Raw genomic sequence first — 20,798 nt, 5'->3', positions numbered from 1 at the left:
AGGGTATAAGGATGAGTGCTCAAATTACAGAGGTATAGATTTGTTGAGTATTCCTGGGAAATTGTATGGGAGGGTATTGATTGAGAGGGTGAAGGCATGTACAGAGCATACTGGGGAAGAGCAGTGTGATTTCAGAAGTGGTAGAGGATGTGTGTGCCAGGTGCTTCCTTTGAAGAATGTATATGAGAAATACTTAGAAAAGCAAATGGATTTCTATGTAGCATTTACGGATCTGGAGACCATGTTATAGAATTGATAGAAATGCTCTGTGGAAGGTATCAAGAATAGATGGTGTTGGAGGAAAGTTGTTAGAAGCAGTGATAAGCTTTTATCGAGGATGTAAGGCATGTGTACGAGTAGGAACTGAGGGAAGTGATAGGTTCTCAGTGAATGTCGGTTTGCCTTAGGGGTGCGTGATGTCTCCATGGTTGTTTAATTTGTTTATGGATGAGGTTGTTAGGAAGGTGAATGGAAGAGTTTTGAAGACAGGGGTAAGTATGCAGTCTGTCATGGATGGGAGAGCTTGGGAAGTGAGTCAGTTGTTGTTCGCTGATGATTCTGCGCTGGTGGCTGATCCGGGTGAGAAACTGCAGAAGCTGGTGACTGAGTTTGGTAAAGTGTGTGAAAGAAGAAAGCTGAGAGTAAATGTGAATAATAGCAAGGTTGTTAGGTACAGTAGGGTTGAGTGATAAGTGAATTGGGAGGTACGTCTCCATGGAGAAAAACTGGAGGAAGTGAAGTGTCTCAGATATGTGGGAGTGGATTTGGCAGCGGATGGAACCATGGAAGCGGAAGTGAGTCATAGGGTGGGGGAGGGGGCGAAAGTTCTGGGAGCGTTTGAAATTGTGTGGAAAGTAAAAATGGGGTGTTTGAAGGAATAGTGGTTCCGATAATGTTATATGGTTGCGAGGTGTCGGCTATACATAGAGCTGTGCAGAGGAGGGTGGATGTGTTGGAAATGAGATGTTTGAGGACAATATGTAGTGTGAGGTGGTTTGATCGAGAAAGTAATGAAGGGGTAAGAGAGATGTGTGGTAATAAAAAGAGTGTGTTGGAGAGAGCAGAAGAGGTTGTTTTGATATGGTTTCGTCGTATGAAGAGAATGAGTGAGGAAAGATTGACAAAGACGATATATGTGTCGGAGGTGGAAGGAACGAGGAGAAATGGGAGACCAAATTGGAGGTGGAAAGATGGAATGAAAAAGATTTTGAGTGATCGGGGTCTGAACATGCAGGAGGGTGAAAGGCGTGCAAGGAATAGAGTGAATTGGAACGATATGGTATACCGGGGTCGACGTGCCGCAATTGGATTGAACCAGGGCGTGTGAAGCGTCTGGGGTAAACCAGGGAAAGTTGTGTGGGGCCTGGATGTGGAAAGGGAGCTGTGGTTTAGGTGCATTACATTTACAGCTAGAGACTGAATGTGAATGAATGTGGCCTTTTTTATCTTTTCCTAGTGCTACTTCGCGTACATGCGGGGGGGAGGGGGTTGTCATTTCATGTTTGGCGGGGTGGCGACAGGAATGATTAAGGGCAGACAGTATGAATTACGTTTGCGTTAGAGTGCATCAGCACGCAGGCTATATTGACCAGTTCTTCCATATTCATAGATGCGTCTAATGTCTTCCTGTCGTCTACTCCAACTGTAATACAATGACAAATGCAAGACTGAATAAAAGAATGGTAGGTTTGTGATCATGAGGTATATGGTCATCACTGTGGTTCTTATCTTCAAACTAAATGTCTCTGTTAATGCGTACTCAAGTCCCTTAAAGACATGAGCCGACTACACTTCTTGCCAGGCGATCTGTACAGACACACTGTGGTAAATATCTTCACTGGACACAAACTACCGTGGTAAATATCTTCACTGGATATAAACTACTATTGGAAATATATTCACTGGATACAAACCACTGTAGTAAATATCTTCACTGGATACAAACCACTATAGTAAATATCTTCAATGGATACAAAACACTAGTGAATATCTTCATTGGACATAAAGTGTTCAGTGCTCAGTGTCAGCAAGTGGCGCTCACTGACACAGAAACTTAGTATTACCTCTTACTCATTGGGGGCACCAGGGGACTGCCTTTTGACCCAACCATAGCGATCATGGAGGGAAGGAAGACCTCTCTAGATCCATAGAAATCACAGCGTCCTGCCGGAGGAAAGAAAAGAAAATATAGATTATCTTTCTCTTTAGAATTACCCTGTAGGTGCATGATGCTACATGCATAATGTTCGGAGTGTCAGTTGCAAGGTAGGAAATATGCTCTCAGATGCTCTGAATTCATATAATGATTTGCTTTAAATGTATATTTCTAGGAGCATGAAAATGCAGAGTGGTCGACAGCATATATCTTGCTATGAATCTTATTAGGGGCAGTGTTTAATACGCCTTCATAATGCAGAACAGACCTCATGATATCTTTAAAATGCTGCTGATAAGAATTAAAAAGGAAAACAAAGAAATTAGAAAACTGCAAAGGATTTGGTACTTTCGAAGCTTTTTATGACAGTGGAAGAGATCCAAAATTTATAGATGAGTGTAAAACATGTGTAAACATGTGATTCAATCACATTTTTACCAGATGGCGTCCTAGCTTCGTTTCTTCGACGTATATCAACTGACTGTTATATTTCTCTCATGTGTCTCCCCTGATGATGTGATTATTACACGAAAGTGCACTTGGGAACTTTTCGTGTTTCATTTTCCCCGTGGACTCATAGTAATATCTTGATCACGACCAAAATTGTGATCATTTCCAATATATATATATATATATATATATATATATATATATATATATATATATATATATATATATATATATATATATTATATATATTATTATTTTTTTATTATACTTTGTCGCTGTCTCCAGCGTCTGCGAGGTAGCGCAAGGAAACAGACGAAAGAAATGGCCCCACCCCCCCCCCCCCATACACATGTATATACACACGTCCACACACGCAAATATACATACCTACACAGCTTTCCATGGTTTACCCCAGACGCTTCACATGCCCTGATTCAATCCACTGACAGCACGTCAACCCCTGTACACCACATCGATCCAATTCACTCTATTCCTTGCCCTCCTTTCACCCTCCTGCATGTTCAGGCCCCGATCACACAAAATCTTTTTCACTCCATCTTTCCACCTCCAATTTGGTCTCCCTCTTCTCCTCGTTCCCTCCACCTCCGACACATATATCCTCTTGGTCAATCTTTCCTCACTCATTCTCTCCATGTGCCCAAACCACTTCAAAACACCCTCTTCTGCTCTCTCAACCACGCTCTTTTTATTTCCACACATCTCTCTTACCCTTACGTTACTCACTCGATCAAACCACCTCACACCACACATTGTCCTCAAACATCTCATTTCCAGCACATCCATCCTCCTGCGCAAAACTCTATCCATAGCCTACGCCTCGCAACCATACAACATTGTTGGAACCACTATTCCTTCAAACATACCCATTTTTGCTTTCCGAGATAATGTTCTCGACTTCCACACATTTTTCAAGGCCCCCAGAATTTTCGCCCCCTCCCCCACCCTATGATCCACTTCCGCTTCCATGGTTCCATCCGCTGCCAGATCCACTCCCAGATATCTAAAACACTTCACTTCCTCCAGTTTTTCTCCATTCAAACTCACCTCCCAATTGACTTGACCCTCAACCCTACTGTACCTAATAACCTTGCTCTTATTCACATTTACTCTCAACTTTCTTCTTCCACACACTTTACCAAACTCAGTCACCAGCTTCTGCAGTTTCTCACATGAATCAGCCACCAGCGCTGTATCATCAGCGAACAACAACTGACTCACTTCCCAAGCTCTCTCATCCCCAACAGACTTCATACTTGCCCCTCTTTCCAAAACTCTTGCCTTTACCTCCCTAACAACCCCATCCATAAACAAATTAAACAACCATGGAGACATCACACACCCCTGCCGCAAACCTACATCTATATATATATATATATATATATATATATATATATATATATCGAGGATGTAAGGCATGTGTACGTGTAGGAAGAGAGGAAAGTGATTGGTTCTCAGTGAATGTAGGTTTGCCTGTCAATTAACAAGTAATCCAATAACGCTCTCTGTGAATAAGAGCAAGGTTATTAGGTACAGTAGGGTTGAGGGTCAAGTCAATTGGGAGGTGAGTTTGAATGGAGAAAAACTGGAGGAAGTGAAGTGTTTTAGATATCTGGGAGTCGATCTGGCAGCGGAGGGAACCATGGAAGCGGAAGTGGATCATAGGGTGGGGGAGGGGGCGAAAATTCTGGGAGCCTTGAAGAATGTGTGGAAGTCGAGAACATTATCTCGGAAAGCAAAAATGGGTATGTTTGAAGGAATAGTGGTTCCAACAATTTTGTATGGTTGCGAGGCGTAGGCTATGGATAGAGTGGTGCGCAGGAGGATGGATGTGCTGGAAATGAGATGTTTGAGGACAATGTGTGGTGTGAGATGGTTTGATCGAGTAAGTAACGTAAGGGTAAGAGAGATGTGTGGAAATAAAAAAAGCGTGGTTGAGAGAGCAGAAGAGGGTGTTTTGAAATGGTTTGGGCACATAGAGAGAATGAGTGAGGAAAGATTGACCAAGAGGATATATGTGTCGGAGGTGGAGGGAACGAGGAGAAGAGGGAGACCAAATTGGAGGTGGAAAGATGGAGTGAAGAAGATTTTGTGTGATCGGGGCCTGAACATGCAGGAGGGTGAAAGGAGGGCAAGGAATAGAGTGAACTGGAGCGATGTGGTATACCGGGGTTGACGTGCTGTCGGTGGATTGAATCAGGGCATGTGAAGCGTCTGGGGTAAACCATGGAAAGCTGTGTAGGTATGTATATTTGAGTGTGTGGACGTATGTATATACATGTGCATGGGGGTGGGTTGGGCCATTTCTTTCGTCTGTTTCCTTGCGCTACCTCGCAAACGCGGGAGACAGAAAAAAAAAAAAAAAAAATTATATATATATATATATATATATATATATATATATATATATATATATATATATATATATTATCCCTGGGGATAAGGGAGAAAGAATACTTCCCAAGCATTCCTCACGTGTCGTAGAAGGTGACTAAAGGAGACGGGAGCGGGGAGACAGAAAGCCTCCCCTCCTTGTATTTTAACTTTCTAAATGGTGAAACAGATGATGGAGTCACGCGGGGAGTGCTCATCCTCCTCGAACGCTCAGATTTGGGTATCTAAATGTTTGTGAATGTAATCAAGATAAAAAAAAAAAGGAGATATAGGTAGTATGTTTGAGGAAAGGAGCCTGGATGTTTTGGCTCTGAGTGAAACGAAGCTCAAGAGTAAAGGGGAAGAGTGGTTTGGGAATGTCTTGGCAGTAAAGTCAGGTGTTAGTGAGAGGACAAAAACCAAGGGAAGGAATAGCACTACTCCTGAAACAGGAATTGTGGGATTATGTGATAGAGTGTAAGAAAGCAAATTCTAGACTGATATGGGTAAAACTGAAAGTTGATGGAGAGAGATGGGTGATTATTGGTGCATATGCACCTGGGCATGAGAAGAAAGATCATGAGAGGCAAGTATTTTGGGAGCAGCTGAATGAGTGTGTTAGTGGTTTTGATGCACAAGACCGGATTGTAGTGATGGGTGATTTGAATGCAAAGGTGAGTAATGTGGTAGTTGAGGGAATAATTGGTATACATGGGGTGTTCAGTGTTGTAAATGGAAATGGTGAAGAGCTTGTAGATTTATGTGCTGAAAAAGGGCTGGTGATTGGGAATACCTTGTTTAAAAAGCGAAATATACATATGTATACGTATGTAAGTAGGAGAGATGGCCAGAGAGCGTTATTGGATTACGTGTTAATTGATAGGCGCGCGAAAGAGAGACTTTTGGATGTTAATGTGCTGAGAGGTGCAACTAGAGGGATGTCTGATCATTATCTTGTGGAGGCGAAGGTGAAAATTTGTAGGGGTTTTCAGAAAAGAAGAGAGCATGTTGAGGTGAAGAGAGTGGTGAGAGTAAGTGAGCTTGGGAATGAGACTTGTGTATGGAAGTACCAGGAGAGACCTGAGTACAGAATGGAAAAAAGGTGAGAACAAAGAACGTAAGGGGAGTGGGTGAGGAATGGGATGTATTTAGGGAAGCAGTGATAGCTTGCGCAAAAGATGCTTGTAGCATGAGAAGCATGGGAGGTGGGCAGATTAGAAAGGGTAGTGAGTGGTGGGATGAAGAAGTAAGATTATTAGTGAAAGAGAAGAGAGAGGCATTTGGACGATTTTTGCATGGAAAAAATGCAAATGAGTGTGATATGTGTAAAAGAAAGAGGCAGGAGGTCAAGAGAAATGTGCAAGAGGTGAAAAAGAGGGCAAATGAGAGTTGGGGTGAGAGAGTATCATTAAATTTTAGTGAGAATAAAAAGATGTTTTGGAAGGAGGTAAATAAAGTGCGTAAAACAAGGGAGCAAATGGGAACTTCAGTCAATGGGGCTAATAGGGAGATGATAACAAGTAGTGGTGATGTGAGGAGATGAAATGAGTATTTTGAAGGTTTGTTGAATGTGTTGATGATAGAGTGGCAGCTATAGGGTGTTTTGGTCGAGGTGGCGTGCAAAGTGAGAGGGCTAGGGAAAATGATTTGGTAAATAGAGAAGAGGTAGTAAAAGCTTAGCGGAAGATGAAAGCCGGCAAGGCAGCAGGGTTGGATGGTATTGCAATGGAATTTATTAAAAAAGGGATGACTGTATTGTTGACTGGTTGGTAAGGTTATTTAATGTATGTATGATTCGTGGTAAGGTGCCTGAGGATTGGCGGATGCTTGCACAGTGCCATTGTACAGAGGCAAAGGGGATAAGAGTGAGCGCTCAAATTGCAGAGGTGTAAGTTTGCTGAGTATTCCTGGTAAATTATATGGGAGGGTATTGATTGAGAGGGTGAAGGCATGTACAGAGCATCAGACTGGGGAAGAGCAGTGTGGTTTCAGAGGTGGTAGAGAATGTGTGGATCAGGTGTTTGCTTTGAAGAATGTATGTGAGAAATACTTAGAAAGGCAAATGGATTTGTATGTAGCATTTATGGATCTAGAGAAGGCATATGATAGAGTTGATAGAGATGCTCTGTGGAAGGTACTAAGTATATATGGTGCTGGAGGCAAGTTGTTAGAAGCAGTGAAAAGTTTTTATCGAGGATGTAAGGCATTTGTACGTGTAGGAAGAGAGGAAAGTGATTGGTTCTCAGTGAATGTAGGTTTACGGCAGGGGTGTGTGATGTCTCCATGGTTGTTTAATTTGTTTATGGATGGGGTTGTTAGGGAGGTGAATGCAAGAGTTTTGGAAAGAGAGGCAAGTATGCAGTGTGTTGTGGATGAGAGACCTTGGGAAGTGAGTCAGTTGTTGTTCGCTGATGATACAGCGCTGATGGCTGATTCATGTGAGAATCTGCATAAGCTGGTAACTGAGTTTGGTAAAGTGTGTGAAAGAAGAAAGTTAAGGGTAAATGTAAATAAGAGCAAGGTTATTAGGTACAGTAGGGTTGAGGTTCAAGTGAATTGGGAGTTAAATTTGAATGGAGAAAAACTGGAGGAATTAGAGTGTTTTAGATATCTGGGAGTGGATCTGGCAGCGGCTGGTATCATGGAAGCGGAAGTGAATCATAGGGTGGGGGAGGGGGCGAAAATTCTGGGAGACTTGAAGAATGTTTGGAAGACGAGAACATTTTCTCGGAAAGCAAAAATGGGTATGTTTGAAGGAATAGTGGTTCCAAGAATGTTGTATGGCTGCGAGGCGTGTGCTATGGATAGAGTTGTGCGCAGGAGGGTGGATGTGCTGGAAATGATATGTTTGAGGACAATATGTGGTGTGAGGTGGTCTGATCGAGTAAGTAATGTAAGGGTAAGAGAGATGTGTGGAAATAAAAAGAGTGTGGTTGAGAGAGCAGAAGAGGGTGTTTTGAAATGGTTTGGTCACATGGAGAGAATGAGTAAGGAAAGATTGACCAAGAGGATATATGTGTCAGGGTTGGAGGGAACGAGGAGAAGTGGGAGACCAAATTGGAGGTGGAAAGATGGAGTGAAAAAAAATTTTGAGTGATCGGGGCCTGAACATGCAGGAGGGTGAAAGGAGGGCAAGGAATAGAGTGAATTGGAACGATGTGGTATACCGGGGTCGACGTGCTGTCAATGGATTGAATCAGGGCATGTGAGTCGTCTGGGGTAAACCATGGAAAGTTCTGTGGGGCCGGGATGTGGAAAGGGAGCTGTGGTTTCGGTGCATTATTACATAACAGCTACAGAATGAGTGTGAACGAATGGGGCCTTTGTTGTCTTTCCTAGCACTACTTCGCACACATGAGGGGGGAGGGGGCTTTATTTCGTTGTGGCGAGGTGGTTATGGGAATGAATAAAGGCAGACAGTATGAATTATGTACATGTGTATTATGTACATGTCTGTGTGTGTGTGTATATATATGTATACGTTGAGATGTATTGGTATGTATATTTGCGTGAGTGGACGTATATGTATATACATGTGTATGTGGGTGGGTTGGGCCATTCCTTCGTATGTGTATGTGTGTGTGTGTGTGTGCTCAGTTCACTTACCAACCCCTAGGGCAAGAGAAACAGCTAGTTTCAATGTGGACCGACTACCGTATTCAAACTTATGCGCTCATTCTGGGTGGCCCGTGAACCTTCCAATGATATACAAATTCATTCCAGAATATCAATATTGTACGTTAACAGCCGCAGCCGGTAAACAAGTCACAAAATCCAGGCACGGTCGATCAACTTTATGAATATCAGTGTTACATTGGCACACTCCCAGTACTGCAGAAGTTTCTCCATAGAAGATTACTGAGTTCATCATTCTTCTTCATCATTTCTTTCATTTTCATCCGACGAAACTAATCTGAGTCTGCCTTTTCATTTATTTTCATTCAATTTAGTATTGAATGTTCATCTTCAAGCTTGTATGTCAATATGATGCAGAAATTTGCCCTACCGTAGGAGTAGGAGTGGATGTAGGACATAAAGTGTGTCTTTTTCAGTCGTCAGTACAAATGAATAATTAATTTCCGTAATCAATGTATCAGTTGACTGGATGATGAGTCTGGCATCTAGCAGAACTGTGAAACCTGACGGTGTATTTAGCCAGTTTCAGCACAGTACATAATACGAGACTGATCAAATTTATATATTTTATTGTATCACTGAGTTAGAGTTTGAGTTTCTTTAGGCGTTACTTTCTCAGCGAACATGCACTCCTTCGTTTTATTATTCTACCATTATGGCCTCGTTCCAGAGAAATGAATACCGTCTGCTACGCACTGGCGCATATTAGCTCCATCCGCGTTATTGTCAATGACGACAACCAAATTGGCCTCTCAAGAGCAATGCGAGGATAACTAGGATTTGCAAGTCTAAAATTTGGGTGGGTTTTCTTTTTAATCAAGATCACAGTTACTGATGAAAATTATCTCAGCTGTAATCTCTCTGTGGTTGTATGTACCAAAATTTTCTGAGGTTCAACTTTTTTTTAACGAAAGCCTTATTTTTAGTTAGAGTTGAGTCTAACATGTTCAGCTCCGGTGTATGTTTCCCAACGAATTGTTTTAGGACACTATCAAGCAAATCTATGTACAATGTATGCCTGACGTAGTTTGAGAGAGATTCTCCCACTTATATCGGTGCGTTAAAAATCTCCAGCTGAGTTAGTTGTGTCTGATATAGATTTATGCGAAATGTTTGTAAAGTCTTTCATCTACCTGTTTGATTTCTCTAACACATCGGTATAAACGTCTTCAGGAAGACCGACAGCATAATGGGAAACACACAAGCTTATGTGATGCTTTCTTGAGGACGTTTCCCCACGTGCAATGAGCTGTTTCGTGACCTGCCAGATCTGCTCACTAGCTCCGCTGTTCCTTGGACTATGACAGGAACTCGTATTCATTGATCACGGAATCTTCCCTGGTCATGTGAGCCGCCTCAACAGCCTTTCTTGACGTTGTTTTCATTCCTTTATGAATCATTTGAGTTTCGTCCCATTTTGGCAAATGCTATTTACGTGTGATCACGATATGCGTGTTACATGGGAAGTTATACTCTCGTGTTGCCCTGTCTCTTAACCTTGTATGTATGTAGCTTTACTCCAATATACGTGTGCACACACACCCTCAACCTAACCTAAATCAAGTAACCATTCATTAACCAGTCCCGATGGGAGATAAACACCTTGACTATCAAGCCAAGGACTCAGACCCATGTGAAGCCTATCCAGGGTTGGCCTGTGCTGACTCATGGTCATAAACTCTACAGTACAGAGGCTATTCCAAGTCCATCTAGGCTATACAAAGGTTACGTTTTACTACTTAAAAAAAAGTTACAGATAGAGAGATTGTTTGTAAACCTGTCAGGTACATTACCTTTGTGAGAGAAGTACTGGCCTTGTAGTACCCTGCCGTAAAGGGTCTCCAGCATGAGAGTGTGGTCACCTTGCTCCACCAGGGTCTCCAGACTGGAGTATAGATCAAAGGGCTTCACAAACCTGATGCGCCCCTCCTTCTCAGAGTCACCAATATCTCGGAATATACCAGACTTCGCAGCCTTGAAATGATCAAGCGTAAGTAAGATGAAGGAAAAATAATATACATGATTCTCAACATTTTGCAGTTCAGGTAAAGATTTCACACACACGAGGAAAACTCTGTCTCTCACCTACTGGGAAACGATATCATGAATCATACATGAATTTTATTATTACGTGATATCTGAACAACTGGTTAAAAATGAGGAGGATTTCCTTTTACCAAAATGCTTCCTGAAATAAATGAGACAAATAAGAATATAGTTTTGTAAGACACGATATTTAAGTCCTACAAATCTCAGAAAACATAAGTCGAGAGCATAATCTCGGAAACCAAAAATGGGTATGTTTCAACGAATAGTGGTTCCAACAATGTGTGCCGGAAATGAAAGGTTTGAGAACAATATGTGGTGTGAGGTGCTTTGATCGAGTAAGTAATGAAAGGGTAAGAGAGACGTGTGGTAATTAAAAGAGTATGGCTGAGAGAGCAGAAGAGGGTGTTTTGAAATGGTTTAGTCATATGGAGAGAATGAGTTAGGAAATAATCTTACTTCTTTATTCCACCACTCACTACCTTTTCTAATCTGCCCACCTCCCACGCTTCTCATGCCACAAGCATCTTTTGCGCAAGCCATCACTGCTTCTCTAGATACATCCCATTCCTCCCCCACTCCTCTTAAGTTCTTTGCCCTCACATTTTTCCATTCTGCACTCAGTCTCTCCTGGTACTTCCTCACATAAGTTTCTTTTCCAAGCTCACTTACTCTCACCACTCACTTCATCCCAACATTCTCTCTTCTTTTCTGAAAACCCCCACAAATCTTCACCTTTGCCTCCACAGGCTAATGATCATACATCCCTCCAGTTACACCTTTCAGCACATTAACATCCAAAAGTCTCTCCTTCGCGCGCCTATCAATTAACACGTAATCCAATAACGCTCTGGCCATCTCTCCTACTTACATAAGCATACTTATGTAATCTCTTTTTAAACCATGTATCCACAGTCAACAGTCCTTTTTCAGCAAACAAATCTACAAGCTTTTCACCATTTCCATTTACAACACCGAACACCTCATATGCACCAATTATTCCCTCAACTGCCACATTACTCACCTTTGCATTCAAATCACTTATCACTATAACCCGGTCTAGTGCATCAAAACTACTAACACACTCACTCAGCTGTTCCCAAAACACTTGCATCTCATGACCATTTTTCTCATGCCCAGGTGCATATGTACCAATAATCACGAATCTCTCTCCATCCACTTTCAGTTTTGCCCATATCAATCTAGAGTTTACTTTCTTACACTCTATCACATACTTCCACCACTCCTATTTCAAGAGTAGTGCTGCTCCTTCCCTTGCTCTTGTCCTCTCACCAACCCATGACTTTACTCTCAGAACATTCCAAAACCACTCTTCCCCTTTACCTTTGAGCTTCGTTTCACTCAGAACCAAAACATCCAGGTTCCTTTCCTCAAACATACTACCTATCTCTCCTTTCTTCTCCTTTGGTTACATCTACACACATTTAGACGCCACAATCTGAGTCTTTGAGGAGGATGAGCACTCCCCGCGTGACTCCTTCTTATGTTTCCCTTTTTAAAAAGTTAAAAAGTTAAAATACAAGGAGGGGAGGGTTTCTAGCACCACGCCCCCGTCCCCTTTAGTCGCCTTATACGACACGTGAGGAATGCGTGGGTAGTATTCTTTCACCCCTATCCCTAGGAATATATATATATATATATATATATATATATATATATATATATATATATATATATATATATATATATATATATATATATATATATATATATATATATATATATATATATATATATATATATATATATTCATTTATTTATTCATTTTGCTTTGTCGCTGTCTCCCGCGCCTGCGAGGTAGCGCAAGGAAACAGACGAAAGAAATGGCCCAACCCACCCCCACACACATGCACACACACAAACACGTCCACACACGCAAACATACACACCCACACAACAAAACGTACAAACATATATACACACACAGACACACACATATAAACACATGCACACAATTCACACTGTCTGCCCCTACTCACCGCCATCGCCACCCTGCCACACATGGAATAACATCCCCCTCCGCCCTAATGTACTCGAGGCAGCGCCAGGAAAAGAAAACAAAAGGCCCCATTCGCTCACACTCAGTCTCCAACTGTCATGCAACAATGCCCGAAAATACAGCTCCCTTTCCACATCCAGGCCCAACACAGCTTTCCATGGTTTACCCCAGACGCTTCAGAGGCCCTGATTCAATCCATTGACAGAACGTCGACACCATTACCACATCGTTCCTATTCACTCTATTCCTTGCACGCTTTTCACCCTGCTGCATGTTCAGGCCCCGATCACTCAAAATCTTTTTCACTCTATCTTTCCACCACCAATCTGGTCTCCCACTTCTCCTCGTTCCCTCTACCTCCGACACATATTTCCTCTTGGTCAATCTTTCCTCACTCATTCTCTCCATGTGCCCAAACCATTTCAAAACACCCTCTTCTGCTCTTCAACCACGCTCTTTTTATTTCCATACATCTCTCTTACCCTTACATTACTTACTCGATCAAAACACCTCACACCACACATTGTCCTCAAACATCTCATTTCTAGCACATCCACCCTCCTGCGCACAACTCTATCCATAGCCCACGCCTCGCAACCATACAACATTGTTGGAACCACTATTCCTTCAAACATACCCATTTTTGCTCTCCGAGATAATTTACTCGACTTCCAAACATTCTTCAAGGCTCCAAGAGTTTTCGCTCCCTCCCCCACCCTATGATTCACTTCCGCTTCCATGGTTTCATCCGCTGCCAGATCCACTCCCAGATGTCAAAAACACTTTACTTCCTCCACTTTTTCTCCATCCAAACTTAACTCCCAATTCACTTGACCCTCAACCCAACTATACCAAAAAACCTTGTTCTTATTGACATTTACTCTTAACTTTCTTCTTTCACACACTTTACCAAACTCAATCACCAGCTTCTGCAGTTTCTCACATGAATCAGCCACCAGCGCTGTATCATCAGCGAACAACAAGTGACTCACTTCCCAAGCTCTCTCATCCACAACAGACTGCATACTTGCCCCTCTTTCCAAAACTCTTGCATTCACCTTCCTAACAACCCCATCCATAAACAAATTAAACAACCATGGACACAACACTCACCTACATTCACTGAGAACCAATCACTTTCCTCTCTTCCTACACGTACACATGCGTTACATCCTCGTTAAAAATTTTTCACTGCTTCTAACAACTTGCCTCCCACACCATATATTCTTAATACCTTCCACAGAGCATCTCTATCAACTCTCTCATATGCCTTCTCCAGATCCATAAATGCTACATACAAATCCATTCGCTTTTCTAAGTATTTCTCAAATACATTCCTTAAAGCAAACACCTGATCCACACATCCTCTACCACTTCTGAAACCACACTGATCTTCCCCAATCTGATGCTCTGTACATGCCTTCACCCTCTCAATCAATACCCTCCCATATAATTTACCAGGAATACTTAACAAAACACTGTAATTTCAGCACTCACTCTTATCCCCTTTGCCTTTGTACAATGGCACTATGCAAGTATTCCGCCAATCCTCATGCACCTCACCATGAATCATACATACATAAATAACCTTACCAACCAGTCAACAATATAGTCACCACTTTTTTCATAAATTCCACTGCATTACCCTCCAAACCTGCTGCCTTGCCGGCTTTCATCTTCCGCAAAGCTTTTACTACCTCTTCTCTGTTTACCAAATCATTTTCCCCAACCCTCTCACTTTGCACACCACCTCGACCAAAACACCCTATATCTGCCACTGTATCATCAAACACATTCAACAAACCTTCAAAATAATCACTCCATCTCCTCCTCACATCACCACTACTTGTTATCACCTCCCAATTATCCCCCTTCACTGAAGTTCCCATTTTTATTCTCCCTAAAATTCAAAGATAATCTCTCACCCCAACTCTCATTTGCCCTCTTTTTAACTTCTTGCACCTTTCTCTTGACCTCCTGCCTCTTTCTTTTATATATATCCCACTCATTTGCATTTTTTCCCTGCAAAAATCGTCCAAATGCCTCTTTCTTATCTTTCACTAATAATCTCACTTCTTCATCCCACCGCTCACTATCCTTTCTAATCAACCCACCTCCCACGCTTCTTGCCGCAAGCATCTTTTGCGCAATCCATCACTGATTCCCTAAATACATCCCATTCCTCCCCCACTCCCTTTACCTCCTTTGTTCTCACCTTTTTCCATTCTGTACTCTCCTGGTCTCTACTGGTACTTCCTCACACAAGCCTCCTTCCCAAGCTCACTTACTCTCACCACTCTCTTCAACCCAACATTCTCTCTTCTTTTCTGAAAACCTCTACAAATCTTCACCTTTGCCTCCACAAGATAATGATTAGACATCCCTCCAGTTGCACCTCTCAGCACATTAACATCGAAAAGTCTCTTTCGCGCGCCTGTCAATTAACATGTAATCCAATAACGCTCTCTGGCCATCTCTCCTACTTATATACGTATACTTATGTATATCTCGCTATCTCAAGCTCTTCACCATTTCCATTTACAACACTGAACACCCCATGTATGCCAATTATTCCCTCAACTACCACATTACTCACCTTTGCATTCAAATCACCCATCACTATAACCCGGTCTTGTGAATCAAAACCACTAACACAATCATTCAGCTGCTCCCAAAACACTTGCCTCTCATGATCTTTCTTCTCATACCAGGTGCATATGCACCAATAATCGCCCATCTCTCTCCATCAAATTTCAGTTTTACCCATATCAATCTAGAATCTACTTTCTTACACTCTATCACATACTCCCATAACTCCTGTTTCAGGAGTAGTGCTACTCCTTCCCTTGCTCCTGTCCTCTCACTAACCCCTGACTTTACTTCCAAGACATTCCCAAACCACTCTTCCCCCTTACACTTGAGCTTCGTTTCACTCGGAGCCAAAACATCCGGCTTCCTTTCCTCAAACATACTACCTATCTCTCCTTTTTTCTCATCTTGATTACATCCACACACATTTAGAGACCCCAATGTGAGCCCTCGAGGAGGATGAGTATTCCCCTCGTGACTCCTTCTTCTGTTTCTCCTTTCAGAAAGTTAAAATACATATAGGGGTGGGTTTCTGGCCCCCCGCTCCCGTCCCCTTTAGTCGCCTTCTACGACACGTGAGGAATGCGTGGGAAGTATTCTTTCTCCTCTATCCCCAAGGACACATATATATATATATATATATATATATATATATATATATATATATATATATATATATATATATATATATATATATATATATATATATATATATATATATATATATATATATATATATATTTTCCCCGTGGACTCATAGGAATATCTTGATCACGCGCAAAATTGTGACCCTTTCCAATATATATATATATATATATATATATATATATTGGAAAGGGTCACAATTTTGCGCGTGATCAAGATATTCCTATGAGTCCACGGGGAAAATGAAACACGAAAAGTTCTCAAGTGCACTTTCGTGTAATAATCACATCATCAGGGGAGACACAAGAGAGAAATATAACAGTCAGTTGATATACATCGAAGAGACGAAGCTAGGACGCCATTTGATAAACATGTGATTGTCCAAAACATGTTTTGGACAATCACATGTTTTGCATCTTTTCTCACTTATTCTCTCCATGTGACCAAACCATTTTGAATCACCCTCTTCTGCTCTCTCAACCAAACTCTTTTTATTCCCACACATCTCTCTAACCCTTTCCTTACTTACTCGATCAAACCACAACACACCACATTATCCTCAAGTATCTCATTTCTAGCACATCCATCCTTCTCCGCACAACTCTATCTATAGCCCACGCCTCGCAACCATACAACATTGTTGGAACTACTATTTCTTCAAGCATACGCATTTTTGCTTTCCAAGATAACGTTCTTGACTTCCTCACATCTTTCAACGCTCCCTAATCTTTCGCCCCCTCCCCCACCCTATGACTCCCTTCTGCTTCCACGGTTCCATCCCCAGCCAACTCCACTCCAAGACATCTAAAACACTTCACTTCCTCCAGTTTTTCTCCATTCAAACTTCCCTCGCAGTTGACTTGTTCCTCAACCCTATTGTACCTAATAACCTTACTCTTATTTACATTTACTCTCAGCTTTCTTCTTTCACACACTTTACCAAACTCAGTCAGCAGCTGAGTTTCCCACCCGAATCAGCCACGAAATCTGTATCATCAGCGAACAACAACTGACTCACTTCCTAAGCTCTCTCATCCACAACGTACTGCATACTTGCTATTCTTTCCAAAACTCTTGCATTCACCTCCTTAACAACCCCATCCATAAATAAATCAAATAACCATGGAGACATCACGCACTCCTGCCACAAACCAACATACACTGAGAACCAATCACTTTCTTGTCTTCTTACACTTACACATCTCTTACATACACAATAAAAACTTTTCACCGGATCTAATAACTTACCTCCCACACCATAGATTCTTAATACTTTCCACAGAAAATGTCTGTCAACTCCATCATATGCCCTCTCCAGATCCATATATGCTACATACAAATTCAGTTGCTTTTCTAATTATTGCTCACATATACTTTAGAAATCAAACACCTGATCCACACATCCTCCACCACTTCTGAAACCACACTGTTTTTACCCAATCTGATGCTCTGTACATGCCTTCACCCTCTCAATCAATACCCTCCCATATAAATTCCCAGGAATACTAAACAAATTTATACCTCTGCAATTTGAGCACTCACTCTTATCCCCTTTGCCTTTGTACATTGGCAGTATGCAAGCATTCCGCCAGTCCTCACGCACCTCAACATGAGTCATACATATATTAGATAACCTTACCAAGCAGTCAACAATACAGTCACCCCTTTTTTTTATAAACTCCATTGCCAGCTTTCATCTTCTGCAAAGCTTTTACTACCTCTTCTCTCTTTACCAAATCATTCTCCCTAACCCTCTCACTCTGTACACCACCTCGACCAAAACACCCTATATCTGCCACTCCATCATCAAACACACTCAACAAACCTTCAAAATACTCACTCCATCCCCTCACATCACCACTACTTGTTATAACCTCCCCATTAGCCCCCTTCATTGATGTTACCATTTGTTCCCTTGTCTTTCGCACTTTATTTACCTACTTGCAAAAAAATCTTTATATTCTCCCTAAAATTCAATGATACTCTCTCACCTCAACACTCATTTGCCCTCTTTTACCTCTCTTGCACCTTTCTCTTGACCTCCTGCCTCTTTCTTGTATACATCTCCCACTCATTTGCATTATTTCCCTGCAAAAATCGTCCAAATGCCTCTCTCTTCTCTTTCACTAATAATCTTATCGTTTCATCCCACCACTCACTACCCTTTCTAAGCTGCCGACCTCCCACGCTTCTCGTGCCACAAGCATCTTTTGTGCAAGATATCACTGCTTCCCTAAATACATCCATCCCCCCCCCCACCCTTATGTCCTTTGTTCTCACCTTTTTCCATTCTGTACTTAGTCTATTCTGCTACTTCCTCACCCAAGTCTCTTTCCTAAGCTCACTTACTCTCACAACTCTCTTCACCCCAACACTCTCTCTTCTTTTCTGAAAACCTTTACAACTCTTCAGCTTCGCTTCCACAAGATAATGATTAGACATCCCTCCAGTTGCACCTCTCAGCACATAAACATCCAAAAGTCTCTCTTTTGCGCGCCGATCAATTAACACGTAATCCAATATCGCTCTATGGCCACCTCTCCTACTTACATACGTATACTTATGTATATCTCTCTTTTTGAACCATGTATTCCAAATCACCAGTCCTTTTTCAGCACATAAATCTACAAGCTCTTCACCATTTCCATTTACAAAACTGAACACCCATGTATACCAATTATTCCCTCCACTGCCACATTACTCACCTTTGCATTCAAACCATCCATCACTATAATCATGTCTCGTGCATCAAAACTACTAACACACTCATTCAGCTACTCCCAAAACACTTGCCTCTCATGGTCTTTCTTATCATGCCCAGGTGCATATCCACCAATAATCACCCATCTCTCTCCGTCCACTTTAAGTTTCACCCATATCAATCTATAGTTTACTTTCTTACGCTCTATCACATACTCCCACCACTCCTGTTTCAGGAGTAGTGCTACTCCTTCCCTTGCTCTTGTCCTTTGACTAACCCATGACTTTACTCCCAAGACATTCCCAAACCACTCTTCCTTTACCCTTGAGCTTAATTCAACTCAGAGCCAAAACATCCAGGTTCCTTTCCTCAAACATACTACCTATCTCTTCTCCTTTCTCATCTTGGTTGCATCCACACACATTCAGACACCCCAATCTGAGCCTTCGAATAGGATGAGCACTCCCCTCGTGACTCCTTCTCCTGTTTCTTCGTTTAGAAAGATAAAATTATCCCTGGGGATAGGGGAGAAAGAATACTTCCCACGCATTCCTTACGTGTCGTAAAAGCCGACTAAAAGTGACGGGAACGGGGAGCTAGAAACCCTCCCCTCTTTTATTTTATCTTGCCCGCCTTTCACCCTCCTGCATGTTCAGGCCCCGATCACTCAAAATCTTTTTCACTCCATCTTTCCACCTCCAATTTGGTCTCCCACTTCTCCTCGTTCCCTCCACCTCCGACACATATATCCTCTTGGTCAATCTTTCCTCACTCATTCTCTCCATGTGCCCAAACCATTTCAAAACACCCTCTTCTGCTCTCTCAACCACGCTCTTTTTATTTCCACACATCTCTCTTACCCTTACATTACTTACTCGATCAAACCACCTCACACCACACATTGTCCTCAAACATCTCATTTCCAGTACATCCACCCTCCTGCGCACACCTCTATCCATAGCCCACGCCTCGCAACCATACAACATTGTTGGAACCACTATTCCTTCAAACATACCCATTTTTGCTTTCCGAGATAATGTTCTCGACTTCCACACATTCTTCAATGCTCCCAGGATTTTCGCCCCCTCCCCCATCCTATGATTTACTTCCGCTTCCATGGCTCCATCCGCTGCCAGATCCACTCCCAGATATCTAAAACACTTTACTTCCTCCAGTTTTTCTCCATTCAAACTTACCTCCCAATTGACTTGACCCTCAACCCTACTGTACCTAATAACCTTGCTCTTATTCACACTTACTCTTAACTTTCTTCTTTCACACACTTTACCAAACTCATCACCAGCTTCTGCAGTTTCTCACATGAATCAGCCACCAGCGCTGTATCATCAGCGAACAACAACTGACTCACTTGCCAAGCTCTCTCATCCACAACAGACTTCATACTTGCCCCTCTTTCCAAAACTCTTGCATTCACCTCCCTAACAACCCCATCCATAAACAGATTAAACAACCATGGAGACATCACACAACCCTGCCGCAAACTTACATTCACTGAGAACCAATCACTTTCCTCTCTTCCTACACGTACACATGCCTTACATCCTCGATAAAAACTTTTCACTGCTTGTAACAACATGCCTGCCACACCATATATTCTTAATACCTTCCACAGAGCATCTCTATCAACTCTAACATATGCTTTCTCAAGATCCATAAATGCTACATACAAATCCATTTGCTTTTCTAAGTATTTCTCACATACATTCTTCAAAGCAAACACCTGATCCACACATCCTCTACCACTTCTGAAACCACACTGCTCTTCCCCAGTCTGATGCTCTGTATATGCCTTCACCCTCTCAATATATATATGTATATATATATATATATATATATATATATATATATATATATATATATATATATATATATATATATATATATATATATATATATATATATATATATATATATATATATATATATATATATATATATATATATATATATATATATATATATATATATATATATATATATTATCTGTGAGGATAGGGCAGAAATTATACGTCACACGCATTCTTCACGTGTCGTAGAAGGCGACTAAAGGGGACGGGGGCGGGGGGCTAGAAACCCTCCCCTCCTTGTAGTTTAACTTTCTAAAAGAGGAAACAGAAGACGGAGTTTCGCTCATATCCTCGAAG

At 41.7% G+C, this 20,798-nt stretch overlaps 1 protein-coding gene across 1 annotated transcript in view; it reads right to left on the bottom strand.

Moving 5' to 3' along the window:
* Nucleotides 1-20,798, bottom strand: part of LOC139754284 (glutamate receptor-like) — a 98,106-nt gene that overhangs the window by 13,124 nt on the left and 64,184 nt on the right. Inside the window, exons 10-11 of the mRNA XM_071671666.1 lie at nucleotides 10,426-10,606; nucleotides 2,064-2,163 (exon numbers count right to left, since the gene is read on the bottom strand). Of these exons, the coding sequence (XP_071527767.1) occupies nucleotides 2,064-2,163; nucleotides 10,426-10,606 (281 nt within the window). The remainder of the gene's footprint in view (nucleotides 1-2,063; nucleotides 2,164-10,425; nucleotides 10,607-20,798) is intronic.

The sequence above is a fragment of the Panulirus ornatus genome, chromosome 16 (assembly GCF_036320965.1).
Source record: "Panulirus ornatus isolate Po-2019 chromosome 16, ASM3632096v1, whole genome shotgun sequence".
Taxonomy (NCBI): domain Eukaryota; kingdom Metazoa; phylum Arthropoda; class Malacostraca; order Decapoda; family Palinuridae; genus Panulirus; species Panulirus ornatus.
This window is presented reverse-complemented; position numbering and strand designations above follow the sequence as displayed.